This window comes from Grampus griseus (genome assembly GCF_964374135.1).
Source record: "Grampus griseus genome assembly, chromosome: X".
Classification (NCBI taxonomy): Eukaryota; Metazoa; Chordata; class Mammalia; order Artiodactyla; family Delphinidae; genus Grampus; species Grampus griseus.
The window spans coordinates 58503013-58517964 of NC_138999.1; the positions used below are offsets into that span (position 1 = coordinate 58503013).

Sequence of the window (14952 nt, forward strand, 5' to 3'; positions counted from 1 at the left end):
TACAGCAAGAGGAATGTTTATCACCTTATCATTGCTTCGTGGATTTCTGCAAACATTTCTATGCCAGTCATGGCTACAGTTATTTCCTCCATCACGTTAGAGGTCTGCTGCTCTTTCCCTCCTTCAGTGTGTGTTTTACTTTTTTTTTCTAAATATTAAATGTGCTCAGCATTTTATTTTACCTTGCCTTCCATCTAGAACAGTTGTCTCCATCAAACCCAGACCCCTTCTGCCTTCAAAACTCTGCTTAAAATTCATCTCTGCAAAATCTTTAATCCATTAACAAAGATGGGGTAAGCACTTGCTCAAGGTAAGCCCTGCAGGGGTTTGAGACGAGGTCTTACCCTTTGAAGAGCATCGGCTGTAATCTGGGGGAAATGAGACCCTCACACAGAATGGGGGAAGAATTAGCAATTGTGAGTGGCATATTCTAAATGCCAGAGGAGTTGTATAGACAGAATGTGCCCGTGGAGAGCACTGTGGGCAGGCAGGGGTGGGGGGGGGAGGGGAACTTGAGCTGGGCCTTGAAGAATGTGCTGATTTTAAATAGGCAAAGGGGAAGGGACAGGATATTGGAAGGAGGAAGGGGAGTAATGTCAGCAAAAGGCAAAGAGACAGGGGTGTAGGGTTTGTTCCTGGACAATGAGAGACAATGCAGACAGAATTTTGTCAAGGCCTAGCAACAGCACAGCTGGAATGGTAGTTTAGGTCCAAACTGAAGGGCTTTGGATGTCGGGCTAAGGAGTTATGTTATTATTCTATAGTCCATGGGAAGTTATTAATGAGGGGGCTATGTTCTAGCTTGGTGAGAATAGGACTGAGTTGACGCCCTGCATTCAATTTGTGCTTTTCCTGGAATTTCTTTTCTGTTCTTTCCGGAGGGGAAGGGCCGAAAAAGGACCATTCCAGGGCGCGGCGCTGGGCTTGCCACATTTGGGAGCGCCGCCTGAAGTTGGGCGCACAGCCTCCCGACGCCCTGCCGTTGGGCTGGTGGAGGCCGCAGCACTGCTAGGGTTGTATCAGTCCTCCTGTTTGCACTATTTCTTTTTGCGACCATGGCCCCGCCTTAAGTATTTCTAATTAAGAAACAAAACCTCAGGAAACCGAAACTTAACCAGCCGCTCTCGCTTCTGTAATTACGCCTGCTGACCCCCACCCCCGCAACCGTCCAACCAATCAGACGGCAACTAGTGTCTCTGTTTAAAAGTCAACCAATCGGCGACTAGTGTCTCTGTTTAAAAGTCAACCAATCGGCGACTAGTGTCTCTGTTTAAAAGTCAACCAATCGGCGACTAGTGTCTTTGTTTAAAAGTCAACCAATCGGCGACTATGTTTGTACCGGTCTATAAAAGAGCTGTACTAAACTCCGCCAGGACCTCTTAGCGTCACCGGCAAAGAGTGCGCGGAGGTCCAGGTTCGAACCTGCAATAAATGACCCTTGCCGTTTGGCTTTGACTCTCGACTCTGGTGGTCTTGTGGAGGGGCCTCGCGACCTTGGGCATATCATTAAGGCTTACTGTACAGAAAGGTTACCTGATTGGGAACCAGATTTAAGCACATTCATCTAATCAGTAAGCACAGTGGTCTTTGAGTTGGAGCAAAAGGGTGGTGGCTGCACAGCCAGCCTGGTGGGAGAAGAAACTCTGACTTCCATCTGGTTTATAACTCTGCCACCCCAAGAATCTCACGGTCTCTGCGTGTCTAGCTCTATAAAGCTAGAATTTTGAATTTTGAATCTATCTGCCAGTAGTTGGTGGGAGATAAGGCTTAGAATGGAGTATGGAATTTTTGAGCCATTCAGACCTGGATTCAAATTCAGACTCTGCCATTTAGTTGCTATGCAAATTTGAGCTAGTCATTTGACCTGTCTGTTAAATGCCTCAGTTTCCTCATCTGTGAAATGTTCATAATACTAACATCACACAGAAGTTAATGAGAAAGGCTGGCGCATAGGAGATAGATGTTCAACCAATTTTCCTTTCCTTCCTGATCCCCTCCTTTAATTAGCTGTGTGGCCCTTTGTGTCTCTTTCTCTGGCGGAGATGCCTCATGTAAAATGAAAGAGCTGTTCCTTCCTGCTTTACTATGCTGGAAGAAAAGTCCTTGCCTATCCACTAACCCATCTCACCAGTCCTCCTTTCTCCTCCTCTTACTCTACCAGGGGAGGAATTCAACCATTCCATCAACAAATATTTATTGAGAGTCTGTTGTGTGCCAGGTACTGCTCTTCCTCTGGTAGATAAAACAGTGAACAAAAACAGACAAAAATATCTGCCCTCCTGGAACTGATATTCTAATTGTGGTTGCAGGGGAGACACACAATAAACAAACACATAGATAATACGTCAGACGATGATAAATGCTAAGAAGAAAAACACAACCAAGGGAGGGGATAGAGAGTGATGGGAAATTGGCCAGGGAAAGGTTCTCTGATAAGGTGACATCTAAGAAGAGACCCGGAAGAAGCGAGGGAGAAGCCATGCAGTTAGCTGGGAGAATAGCATTCCCGGCAAAAGGAAGTGTAGGTTAAAAGACTCTTAAGTGGGGGCATGCTTTTCAAGTTCAAGGAACAGCAAAGGGGTCAACGTGTCTGGAGTAGAGGGCAAAGAGAATAGTAGTAGGAGAGGAGCCCAGGAGGTGGCCAACAATCAGATCATGTAGGGCCTTGTAGGCCAAGGTAAAGACTCTGAAAGAAAAAGGGAGCCATTGGAGGATTTGGGGCAGAGTGATAGGATCTGACTTGACATTTTAACAGAAAGCCTCTGACTAGGGTAGGGTAGGGAATAGACTGCAGAGTGGCAAGGACAAAAGTAAAAAGCATGGAGGAGGCTAAAGTAGTAATCCAGTGAGAGAGCATGGGTGCTTGGACTAGGCTGGTCACTAGGTGGTGGTAAGAAGTGGTCAGGTTCTGGGTATATTTTAAAGGCAGACCTGACAGGATTCACTGACAGATTGGATGTGGGGTATTCGAAAAAGAGAGGATTCAAGGATGACTTCAAAGATTTTGTCTTGAGCAATGAGAAGATGAAGTTGCCATTTGCTGAGACACAGAAGACCAAGGGATAAACACGTTTGGAGAAGAACTTTGGTTTTGGTCATATTGAGTTTAAGATGTCTACTAGACATCAAGTGGAAGGAAGGACATCAAGAGGAGGAAGTTGGATACAAGTTGGAGTCAAGAGTTGGTAAGAGGGTGGTGGGAACTTCCATAGGGGTCTATGTCAAACTTTAAGAATACAAAATGGGGGCAGGCATTTGGCAAGGGCAAAGTATGTAGATGCTCTTCTGCATTTCTGCCGTATTCTTGAGAACTGTTACATGTTTTTCCTCTCATCTCTTTTTGATGGAAGTCTCCTAGCAGAGACTAACGTTTACTGTGCATTTATTATGTGCCAGACATTTTGACATCTAGCATCCCATTTCAGCACAGTTATCTCACAAAACATATGTTGTCATCTCCATTTTACAGATGAGAAAACTGAGGCTCTTTAAGACGGGCAAAAATCACTTGTCCTAAGTCACACAGCTGGTAAGTGAGGATCTTAAGTCCTAAGCCCATGTTCCTCCCAACTATCTGCTTGTCACTAAGTGGGTCAGAGAGTCAACTCTGTGATCTCTATGTCAGTGATTTGTTCTGTGGATTAAACAGAGCTAAGAGGTATTTAAAAACCAGTCCCTGCCCAACTCCTTAGCATCTTCTGCCCAGTTGGTGGGTGTTCAGAGGCTGTCAACTTATTTTGAACATTTATTCTTCATATATTGTCAACTAATACTTTTTTTAATATTAGGACCAGGCAAATAAAATTAGGAGGGGAAATTTGATGGGACAGAAAGCCAATGAGGTATTACAAACCAATTATATTTGAATTTCTGGATTATCCACAACTCCAACAGTGGCACAAATAAGGGGATAATTGCACAACTGGTTCTATTTCCTTTATTTCTTTCGATAGTGTGTTATACAGCTCTGCACACAGTACATGCTTCATAAGTGGTACTGACAGGCATCCTTTTGCTCAGTACCATTTTTGGAATTCTAGGCAGTCCAGGTTACCATAGCAGATGTCATGCCCCATTCATTTGACAAACAATACTGTTATCTACTATGTGGTAGATGCTATGCTTTGTACTGGGACTACCAAAATGGAAAGGACATGATTTTTACTATCACGTTGTTCACAGGTTAATGGTAAGAAAGCCTGCAAATAAATACAAATACGATGTGGTCAGAGATATCATTGAGATATGTTCAGGGTGCAGTGAAAGCAAAAAGGGAAATCTGTTTGGAAGGAGTTGCGGGAACACATGATTTGATTCTTGAAGAATTTATCAGTTTTCCAAGGTCGGGGCATTCCTGGCAAAGAAACCAGCTTGTGCAAAGACACATAAGTGTGAGAAGTGTCAGTGACTTTAGGATTGTGGGAGTATGGGTTCCTTGTAGGGTGGCAGAAGGTGAGGTTGGAAGGGCAGTTTATAGGTCATGCTAAGGAGCTGATATCTTGTCTCCTAGAGTACATGGGGCCAGACAGATAAGGGAAATGGGTAACAAGGACAGTAATGGAGACTAAAGGAAGAAGGTGGGGATGACTGTGGAACTTGATTGCTCATGCTTGTCTCAAGGGAGCAATTCTAGCTGACTGTAGCCATATGGGAATGTGGATCCAGTGTTAGCATGCTTTAAAGAAATAGGGATTTTTTTGGTGAAATCTCCTGATTTCTGGATCCTGGCAATTATTATTTTTATCCAAAATTTTAGCCAACACTGCACCAAACACAACACATCTGTTGGCTGGATGTAACCTGCAGGCTGTCATTTTGAGACCTGTGTTGTAGAGGATGGGATACTTATGGAAGCATAGAAGCGAACTGAATTAACACTTCAAAATACTTTTTAAAACTAACCATGTAGGGCTTCCCCGGTGGCGCAGTGGTTGGGAATCCGCCTGCCAATGCAGGGGTCACGGGTTCAAGCCCTGGTCCGGGAAGATCCCACATGCTGCAGAACAGCTAAGCCTGAGTGCCACAACTGCTGAAACCTGTGCTCTAGAGCCCGCGCCACAACTACTGAGCCCGCGTGCCTAGAAGCCACCACGATAGGACTGCGCGCCGCAACGAAGAGTAGCCCCCTGCTCACTGCAACTGGAGGAAAGCCCGTGCACAGCAACGAAGACCCAAACGCAGCCAAAAATAAATAAATAAATTTATAAAAAACAACAACAACAAAAAAAAACATCTAACCATGTACATTCCTCACTGGATTACCCCATTCCAATGTTTCTACTTCATATTAAGCCATATGTTCTTCCTCTTGGGAACCAAAGTGAGGTCCCAGATCAAATGCAATTTGCAGGACTTCTGAAGGCAATAGTGCAACCCAGGGTCTTCAGTCAAGCTGTGAAAAGCCTGGTAGAACATGGTAAGCTGAGACTAGTAAGTCCCCTGAGCACCACCACCACTCCCAGGAGTGGCTGTTATTTATTCCCTTTTCACTTTAGGGGAAGAAGAGGCAGCCTCTTTGAACCCTTTATGCAACCAAGTCAAAATAGTCAGTGATAACACAGATAAAACACAATATTATAGCTGTTTAAGTTCAAACTCCTCGTTTTACAGGTGGAGAAACTAAGGTCCTCAAAAGCAGTGACTTTCTCAGAATGACCCAGCAAACCAGTGGCAGGGTCAGGTCTACTGACTCCTAGTCTAGCATTCTTTCTAATAATCCTGGGCTGTGATAATTAAGTTAAATCAGCCTGGCAGTTCCTCCAGCCAGCATCTAGAATTCCTTGACTGAATAAGCAGAATTTGAGATTAGCTAAGTGCCCCTTTTTATTTTCTTATTTGCATGATGATGATATTCTTTGCAAACTTTATAGTTCATACGTAAGGGCTAATGAGGAGACACAAAGATGTTTCTGAAGCACTGAGGCCATTCCCAAAGTGTCTGAAAGAAAAATTGCCTGTGGCTAATATATTTAAGGTTTATGACCTCTGTAATCTTTGGACTGACCTCCCCACCATATGCTTTGTTTTTGTTTTGTTGTTTCTCTTCTTTTCTATTTCCCCCTATTTTTCTCCTTTTTCACCAGCCTAGGTCTTAGGCCTACCCTTTTCAAGTCAATAAAACTGCTAATTATTCATAACATGGGAATGGGAGTGCATAGTGACCAAGAAGCATACATATTTCCCCTGCTATGGTCATTTAGCTCTCTATAATCTCGGACTAGTAACTCTTGTTAATTTCGACTCAACTAATCCTTTCCATCGTTCATTTCAGGGTCTATTGTTCTGACATTTGCCACATTTTTTGTTTGTTGTTTTGCTCTGAACCCTTTTCAGAGGGTTGAAGATGCTGCAGTTGCAGCAGTGTCCATCTGGAACATTTGGCTGAGTTGTTGAACTTCCCCCAGGGACTACTCCAGGGAGAGGAGGAGAGGGGTGGAGAGACTAGAACAGTTGCCTGCAAATAGAGATGCCAATACTGTCTGGCCATTCTGTGGACCACCCATGTAAAAATCCACCTTATTCTGGCCCTCAGTTTCCCCATTTGCTCATTGAAGGCACTTGTTCTCCACTCAAAACTCCTGCTGCGGTGGAAGAAGAAAACTACACTGGCTGTAGATTCTCTCGTACAGCAATTTCTACATGTAAAGGGATCAATACTTTGAATTAATTAATATACCAAGAAATCCTAGGGGACTGTTTTATCCTGCGTGAGGCAGCATCACTTCAGTTCCACCTGGCACAGATGTCACTTAGATTGAGGCCCCAGACTCACTCCAGGAGTGGGACTGTCTCAGTCCCACCTCATTCTCACTCCCTTTGGCTCTCAGGCTACTGGGTCTCCTTTTCTTTTGGCGCGCCATTGGATTGCAAACCCAGCAGGCATGGTTTCATTTCAAACCCAAAACTGTTTTAATTAGTTTAACGTCTGTTAAACGCTTTGAAGATTGAAAGCAACAGATAAGTACTGGATGATGTTATTAACAACTGCAGTTAATTGCAAACATTTCTATTAATACTAGTTTCCGCCTCCTTTTCTTTGCTCTACTTTCCTTCCCAGGTTCCCCAATTCTTCTCAGCCTCCCCCTCCTTCCCTCCTCTTCCCCCCTTCCCCGCCCCCGACCCCATACTGGCGCTCAAGGGTTAAATTGGGGCGGAGTCCAGGGATGAACGACAGCCACAGTCACCAACTGGAACGGGGTGAGAGAGAAGAGCTGGGTGGGGCCACGGGGCAGAGGCGAACCCACACGCCCCCAGACCCCGCCCCGCAGCTGGAGGCCCCGGGTGGAACGGCATGGGGCGGGGCGCCAAGGCTTGGCGGGCTCGGTGGTTGGGCGTCCCGGCAGCCGCTTGAGGCACGGGGCGGGGTCGGCCGGGGCCTCCTCCCTCATTCCCTCCGCGGGGCCGAGCCGCCCGTCTCTCCCGCCCCTCCTCCTCCCTTTTCCACCCCTCGGAGTGGAGCTGCACTTGCGGCTGCTCCCTGCTCGGTCCCGCCCAGCCTCCGTCGCGCAGGAACGGGTCCCTGCAGTCCCCAGCCGATGGCAGGACAGTAGCCGCCTGTCAGGGGTCGCGAAGGGCTGAGGCAGACGCGGCGGCTCCCGGGCCTCAGAGAGTGGGTGTCTCCGGAGGCCATGGGCTACCCCGAGGTGGAGCGCAGGGAACTCCAGCCCGCGGCAGCGCCGAGGGCGCGCGGGAGCCAGGGCTGCGGTTGTCGCGGGGCCCCTGCCCGGGCTGGCGAAGGGAACAGCTGCCGGCTCTTCCTGGGTTTTTTTGGCCTCTCGCTGGCCCTCCACCTGCTGACGTTGTGCTGCTACCTAGAGTTGCGCTCCGAGTTGCGGCGGGAGCGGGGAGCCGAGTCCAGCCTTGGCGGTCCCGGTAACCTCGGCACCTCGGGCACCCTGAGCAGCCCCGGTGGACTCGACCCCGACGGTTCCATCACCCGCCACTTCGGGCAGCCATCCCCGCAGCAGCAGCTGCTGGAACGGGGAGAAGCTACGCTCCCCCCAGACGCCCAGGACGGGCACCAGGTGAGTCACTCTGGAGGGGCAGGGCCCCCTCCCCATGTGCGCAGGGCGGGGGCCTGGGGAGGACTTTGCCACCTCGAGCCGAGTTCGACGGCGGGATCGGGGAGGGGGCGGACAAGCTGGGGAGAGGTCGCCCCGGGGCAGGTTGTCCTCGGTCCCTGGCCCAGCTCACCCTGACTCTCTCAGGACCTCCGGACTTGGGAACTCTGGCCGGCGCCCGCCGCCCCCAGCTCCGGCTGCCTCGGGAAAAGTTGGCGGCGCTCCCGCCCGGGCCGCGGCGCGAAGGTGCGGGCGCTGCCCCCCAGGCTGACTAACGGCAGCAGCCTGGCCCTTTTGCTCCCGGTGAGATTCTGCGCCCGCGGTGCTTGTTTTTTCGTGTCCAGAGCTCATGCCAGCACTAGCAGGCTCTCTTTTGGAGTTGGAGCTGTAAACAGCTGTAATAACTGCTCCACGCCCGTTGAAACAACTTTGAACCGTGTTTTCTGCGCCGGGGTGCTGGTGCACTGACCAGATCGTGGGCTTGTTCACACTTACCTGCAATTTGAGACGGATTGTCCTCGGTGTTCTAGTGAGGATCAGCGCCCCTGAGGAATTCTGGTAGAAATATGCCGTCTTGCTAGACAACTTTTGAAACAGTAATTTAAAAAATCTTTGGAATAAAACTCACCCTTTGCATGCCGGTTCTGACTCTTTTTTGGGGAGTTGGGTGGGGAGGGTTGGTGTGAAGTGTCTTCACTCCTGCTTGCTTGTGAGCAGGAATCTACTGATGGAATAATGACTCAAGAATAGTCTCCCAGTTTTTTTGTTTGTTAGTTTTGGTTTGTTTGTTTCTTTTGTTTTTTAATACAATCTTTATGGTGTTTGTGCCCTGGTTAGCAAACTGTTAGCTTTGGTGTTTGTTTTCTACTTTTTCTAGTTCTTTATTTAAGGAAATTTAGTGCCCTAAAACTAAGTATTCTCTTGTTTGCCATTATTTTGTCTCACGTAAAACTTAAGAGAAGCAGCCAAGGATCCTTTTGAGGTGGTTAAAGAATAACAGTCAATTTGTTCCTCTTGGGGAAGAGGGCAAGTTATACAAATAAGTTCCTTGAGGTGAGTGACCCAGGCCTTCTATATTTATTACCACATCCAGAGTCATTGTCATACTCTGTAAACATTATTCGTGCTACTTTGACCACCCATCCAAAGTCGGTGTCATGATAATGCTTTAATATTAGGGCGGACACAGTTTCTACATTTTGCGTTGAAAGGTTGTCCTGAGCCTTAAAATGTTTTGCTAGCACACTTCAACTTATATAACAGCTTATCAAAGAAGAGAATCAGTAGACATGCTTCTCATACTTGAAACTTTAAACACAGTAGCTAAATGATAATTAACTAGGATTCTGGTTCCCTTTATCTATCCACCTCCCAACAACAAACCCTCGCCCCTGCCCCGCGACTATACCCAGTAGAAATACTTAGCAGCTGAACATTGGTTTTCTGTGAAAAGATGAAGGAATTGAACTTCCTTAGTCAAATGGTGGCAAGGCCTTTTGGCATTCAGAATGGACAGACCCCTGTTTGTAGGCTGAGGATTAGTAGAACAGCTGTATTCTGGGGCTCCTGTGATGGTGTGGGATTCTCATAGGGTCTGTAATGGCATTTAGTTGCCTTTGCGTGGTGCTTCAAATAGTTCTGTCTAGGTTTAAATACAGCGCCTTATCTTCTGTCCTTTATTTTTTCCGTTTTAATCTTTTGGAGAAGTAATAACAAGCACACTGGCTTTTTGCATTTGCTGACATCAATTGGAGTCAGAGTTTTTTAGAGTTATGAGGGGCCATGAATCCATTTGATCATTCCCCTTGGAGAACACATAGTTCCTATGGGGGAAATGACTTGTCCAAGGTCATACAACTCTGATCAAAATTAGAATGGAAGTTGGTCTCTTTACTCTGAGTTCAGTGCCCATTCCCCTATAATATACTACTTCCTGGAGCCTTTTGTCTGGTAGCTGGGTAGAGCTATGGAATTTTTGCAAAGGAGAGGGCTCCGATCTGCATCATTTTCTTCTTCTCTACCTACATTTTGGCCAGACTATATTTAACCATGTATTCCTTATTCTTCCTGAACTTCACTTTCAGGAGAATTAGAGTATGCTTTGAAGGAATTTTAGCCCAGATTCAACATAAGTTTTCTTGAGGGTGTTAGTTTTAGTATACCAAGAAAAGAAAAAAAAAAAGGGAAACATTGATTGGCTATTAAATTAGTATGGCTACATCTTGGGTAAAATTTACAGTGCCCTGGTGCACCCTCTGCTGGCTTTGCAAGGACATTTAATTGCAGTATTGCTGACAGTCAGGATTCTAAGTTGTGCTGACAGAATCTGATTCATAAATAAGGAAGTAAACAGCCTGTGGGATTTGGCCACGTAGGTCATATTTTTATATTTTAGTTTTCAACACAAACAGCTGCTGTTACAGCAGCTCTTAGACGGAGAGGAAAAAAGATAAAAATATACACCCTTCAATGAGCAGAACATTCAGGTTTCTCACCAGTTTATCTGCAAGGAGTGAAGGCAAACTGATGAGAATAAATTGCTGGAAGATCTCATGAGACCAAGTGGGCAGAATAGTCAGAGGCACTTCATTGTATAAGGTCATGCAAACCTATTCATGCTTATGAGATGATGGGCTCAGTTATGATTCAAGAAAGGGATCTAGAAGTCACTGAAGATGTATGTATGTCATCCCTCAATTTAAAAACTTTAAAAACAGAATACAGAAGGAAATTAGGGCAGTCAGGATGCATAGCAGAGAGATCAGCAAAGTTCTCCTAGGGACTTATTAGAAAAGCCTTCCCAGTGGGGGCACAGTTGCTCATGATAAAAAATGAAAGGGTCACTTTGGACCTTCTGGAATCATACCTGTCTCCTTCAGCTGGAGTAGCTGAGTATCTGTAGGTTTATCTGGATACTCATTGGAGATGATCTCAGGAGCTAAATACATCTCATCAGTCTCTGAGTTAGACAATACACAATATTATTGTTAGAGTAAAAAAGATTAAAATAAAAATCACTGTTTATCTGTCTATGAAGAAGTTGGCCCAGTTGTGATTTTGGTCCTCAAAGCCGAGAATATGGTGGGCATTATCAGGAAGGGTGTTGAAAACAATGATGAAACAAAACTCTTATCTTTTCCATATAAAAGACCAAAAGTGGATTTGCATTCACAATCATATAGGTAATTCTGGTGGCTGCTCATCAAGAAAAACTTAACAGCTGATACAAATCCCCAGAAAACAAATTAAATTGATCAAAAGGTTGGAGGGACTTTCTAGTTGTTTTTTCACTCTGGAGAGATAGGTTGAGAGAGGGTGATGATCAAAGTCTACTAAACCATGAGAGAGATGAGTAAGATTAATAGACTGGTGTAATTTAACAATCTAGTTCAATAAATAGAAAGCCTGCTATGAGTCAGCCACTATATTAAGTATTAGATATCTTTTAATGCTTGAAAGATTATTTTGTGGGGGAGGCAAATAAAGGTAGTGTCTCATTCAGATGATTTCCCCAAGAGATACTGTAACTGAAACTCTAAGGTTTAAGTGTTTAGAAAAATATGTTTGTGTAGACTTATAAGGGTTTATTGGGGACTGTTAGCAATATTTGGAATATGTCTCTGATTATTTGAGGTGATGTCATAGAAGTCAACGTTAACTTTGCACAAAACATCTCTGGTTTAACTAGATAGGACATTAGTATATCTAGATTTGATGTTAATTATTAAGGCCTGTTGATCAAGAAAATGACTGGGAATCGCTAAATCCAAGAATTTTTTAGGGGAGTGGGATCCAGATAAGATCATTTTCTATAGGTTTAAATCTAGATTTTTTCAGTGTGACATTCAAGGCTTTTGATCAACTGGCTGCATTATACCTATCCCATTTTCTCTCTTACCGATTCTACTCCTGCAACCCACCCACCATATCCTGTCTTGGAATCATTCTCCAGTTATTGCTGTTATTGTGTTTAATAAAACTTGTGTCTTTATATTAGAGCTCCTTGGAAATCTGCCTTCCTTTTTGTCTTTTTCCACAATACGTGGTACACAGTGCTGATTATAGTTAGGGTACTTAAACACTTGTTGGCTTGAATTATTATTTGGGGCCTTTAGAGATGTTCATGTAAAACAAAGACATTTGTAACAGGCCTGTTTTCCTCAGGCCTTGCTAAGCCTGTGAATTGTTAACTGTGCTTAGGTGAGTAGATAGTTCCACTGGCAATGTCTCACTGGTTTCTAGAATCATTAGATAGTAAAATGGAGAAAAGCCCTAACCACATTACCTCTGTGATGGTGCAAAGAGTTTTTTGTAATGTATTATTTGATGTTTTGTTTTATTTGCATGTAGGTCTCATCTTTCTTTCTCTCTTAGATCTTGTGAAAAATAACTTGTAGTTTATCTGTGATTACGTTATAGAGAAGATCTCTTTATACTAGAGAACTTCTGAAGCCCTTTAATCCCCAAGAACATGACCAAGAGAAACCACTTGCGTTGCCTGCAGGGTGACCCTCATAGAGGACCAGTTTTATCTGACTAGTCTATAAATACCCATCACTTAGCTCTTCATTTCTTTTCCCTCCACTTTTCTATTGAAGTGTAACATACATACAGAAGAGGTCACAAATCATAATTGTACAACTGGATGAATTACTGTAAAATGAATACAGTAATGTTACCAGAACTCAGGTCAAGAAATAGAAATAGCATCTCAAAACCCCCACCATATCACTATACCATCCTCCTCCAAAGTGAATGACTGTCCTGATGTCTAACATGATTAGTTTTGCCCATTTTGAACTTGATATAAATGAAATCACATAGTATGTATTTTGGGGGGGAGCTTTCTTTTTTTGCTCGATGTTATGTTTTTTGATATCCATGATGTTACATGCAGCTGTAGTTTTTTATTTGTATTTTTGTATATTATTCCCTTGTTTGAATATACCACAGTTTATTCATTCTACTGATAATGAATATTTGGATTGTTTGGGGTTATTATAAATAACAGTACTATGAATATTATTATACATGTCTTTTGGTTATGTGTACTTGAATTTCTGTTGGGTATATACCTAGGATTGGAATTTCTGGGTCGTAGGGAATGCATATTTTCAAATTTATGGATAATGACAACTTTTCTCAGTGATTGAACCAATTTATATTCCCACTGGCAATGTATGAGAATTCTAGCTATTCTACATCCTTGATAATACTTGTTATTATCACTCGTTAAATTATAGCCATTCTGGTGGGTGGGTTTGTAGTAATATCACATTGTGATTTTAATTGGCATTTCTCAGAAGACTAATGCAGTTGTACTTCTTTTCATATGTTTATTATCTATTTGGTTATCTTTTGTGAAGTGCCTATACAAGTCTTTTGCACATTTTTATTGGGTTGTTTATTCTTTTCTTATAGATTTGTAGGAATTTTTTATGTACTCTGGCTATGAACCACTTTTGAATTTTTTGGTTGCAAACCCTTCCCAAATCTCTTTATAGTATCCATTGATGAACAGAAGTTTTAAATTTTAATGTGTCTAGTTTTTCAGTATTTTCCTTTATGGCTAGGGTTTTTTGTGTTCCATTTAAGAAGTATTTTCCTGCCTTGAGAGCATTTAGATATTCTCCCATATTATCATCTAGAAGCTTTATGCTTTTGCCATTCACATTTAGATCTGCAGTCCACCTGAAATTGATTTTTGTGTATGATGAGATACAGGGACCAAGTTTTGTCTTTTCCATATAGATATTCAACCCAGTGCCATTTATTATAGGGAATGTCTTTTCCTCCCCATTTCTCTATTGTGTCACCTTTGTCATAAACCAAGTGTCTACATATGTGTCAGATTGTTTCTGAATTGTTTGTTCTGTTCTATTAGTCTATTTTAAAAATAAATTTATTTATTTATTTTTGGCTGCGTTTGGGGCTTTGTTGCTGCACGTGGGCTTTCTGTAGTTGCGGTGAGTGTGCTTCTCATTGTGGTGGCTTCTCTTGTTGCGGAGCACAGGCTCTAGGCACACAGGCTTTAGTAGTTGTGGAATGCGGGCTCAGTAGTTGTGGCTCGCGAGCTCTAGAGTGAAGGCTTAGTAGTTGTGGCACATGGGCTTAGTTGCTCCGCAGTATGTGGGATCTTCTCAGACCAGGGATCAAACCCATGTCCCCTGCATTGGCAGGTGGATCCTTAACCACTGTGCCACCAGAGAAGACCCCTATGAGTTTATTTGTCATTGCACAAATACCATAGTCTTAATTATTGGACTTTATAATAAGCTCTTGATATTCTTCTACCTTGTTCCTCTTCTTTAAACGTATCTTGGATGTTCTTGGCCCTTTGCCTTTCTGTATCTGTTTCAGAATCAGCTAGTCACATCTGACCAAAAAAAAAAAAATGTAATTCTTAAGAGAATATCATCAGCAAGATGGTGGATTAAGAAGTCCTGGACCATCCTTTCCCCCATAAACACACCAATTCAGCAACAATTCATGGACAAATTCCCTTTGTGAGAAATCCAGGAACTAACTGAAAGGCTCCTGTACCCAGGGAAAACATGAAACCAGACACACTGAAGCCAGTAGGGAGATTTGAGACAGCCTCTCACCAGAGTCCCTGCCACCACCACAGCACCATATGATAAGGAAGAGAGCCCCTAGCTTCCAGCTTCTCCTAGGGAGGGAAGGGATTGATTCACACATCTAGCACCCCAAGTTTTCTGAGGAATGGTTTCTGTCCTGCCAGTCTTAGAAATCTGATGGATCTCCCTAGGGGAGAACAGAGATGGTGGCTTGGGCTTGTAGACACCATAGATCTTTCCTCCTGCTGAGCACAGAGCAAGAAGACAAAAAATCCTAGCTCTCAACATTCCACTGGGGAAGGAAAGAGTTTATC

General features: G+C 44.0%; 1 protein-coding gene across 9 annotated transcripts in view; it reads left to right on the forward strand.

Annotated features, from left to right (window-relative positions):
• Positions 1-7628: 7628 nt before the first annotated feature.
• EDA (ectodysplasin A) overlaps positions 7629-14952 on the forward strand; it is a gene marked incomplete at both ends in the record, with an annotated part of 370306 nt that continues 362982 nt past the window's right edge. For all 9 annotated transcript variants that reach the window (XM_082681536.1, XM_082681537.1, XM_082681539.1 and 6 more), the window contains one exon: positions 7629-8024. In XM_082681536.1, coding sequence (XP_082537662.1) covers positions 7629-8024 — 396 coding nt within the window. The remainder of the gene's footprint in view (positions 8025-14952) is intronic.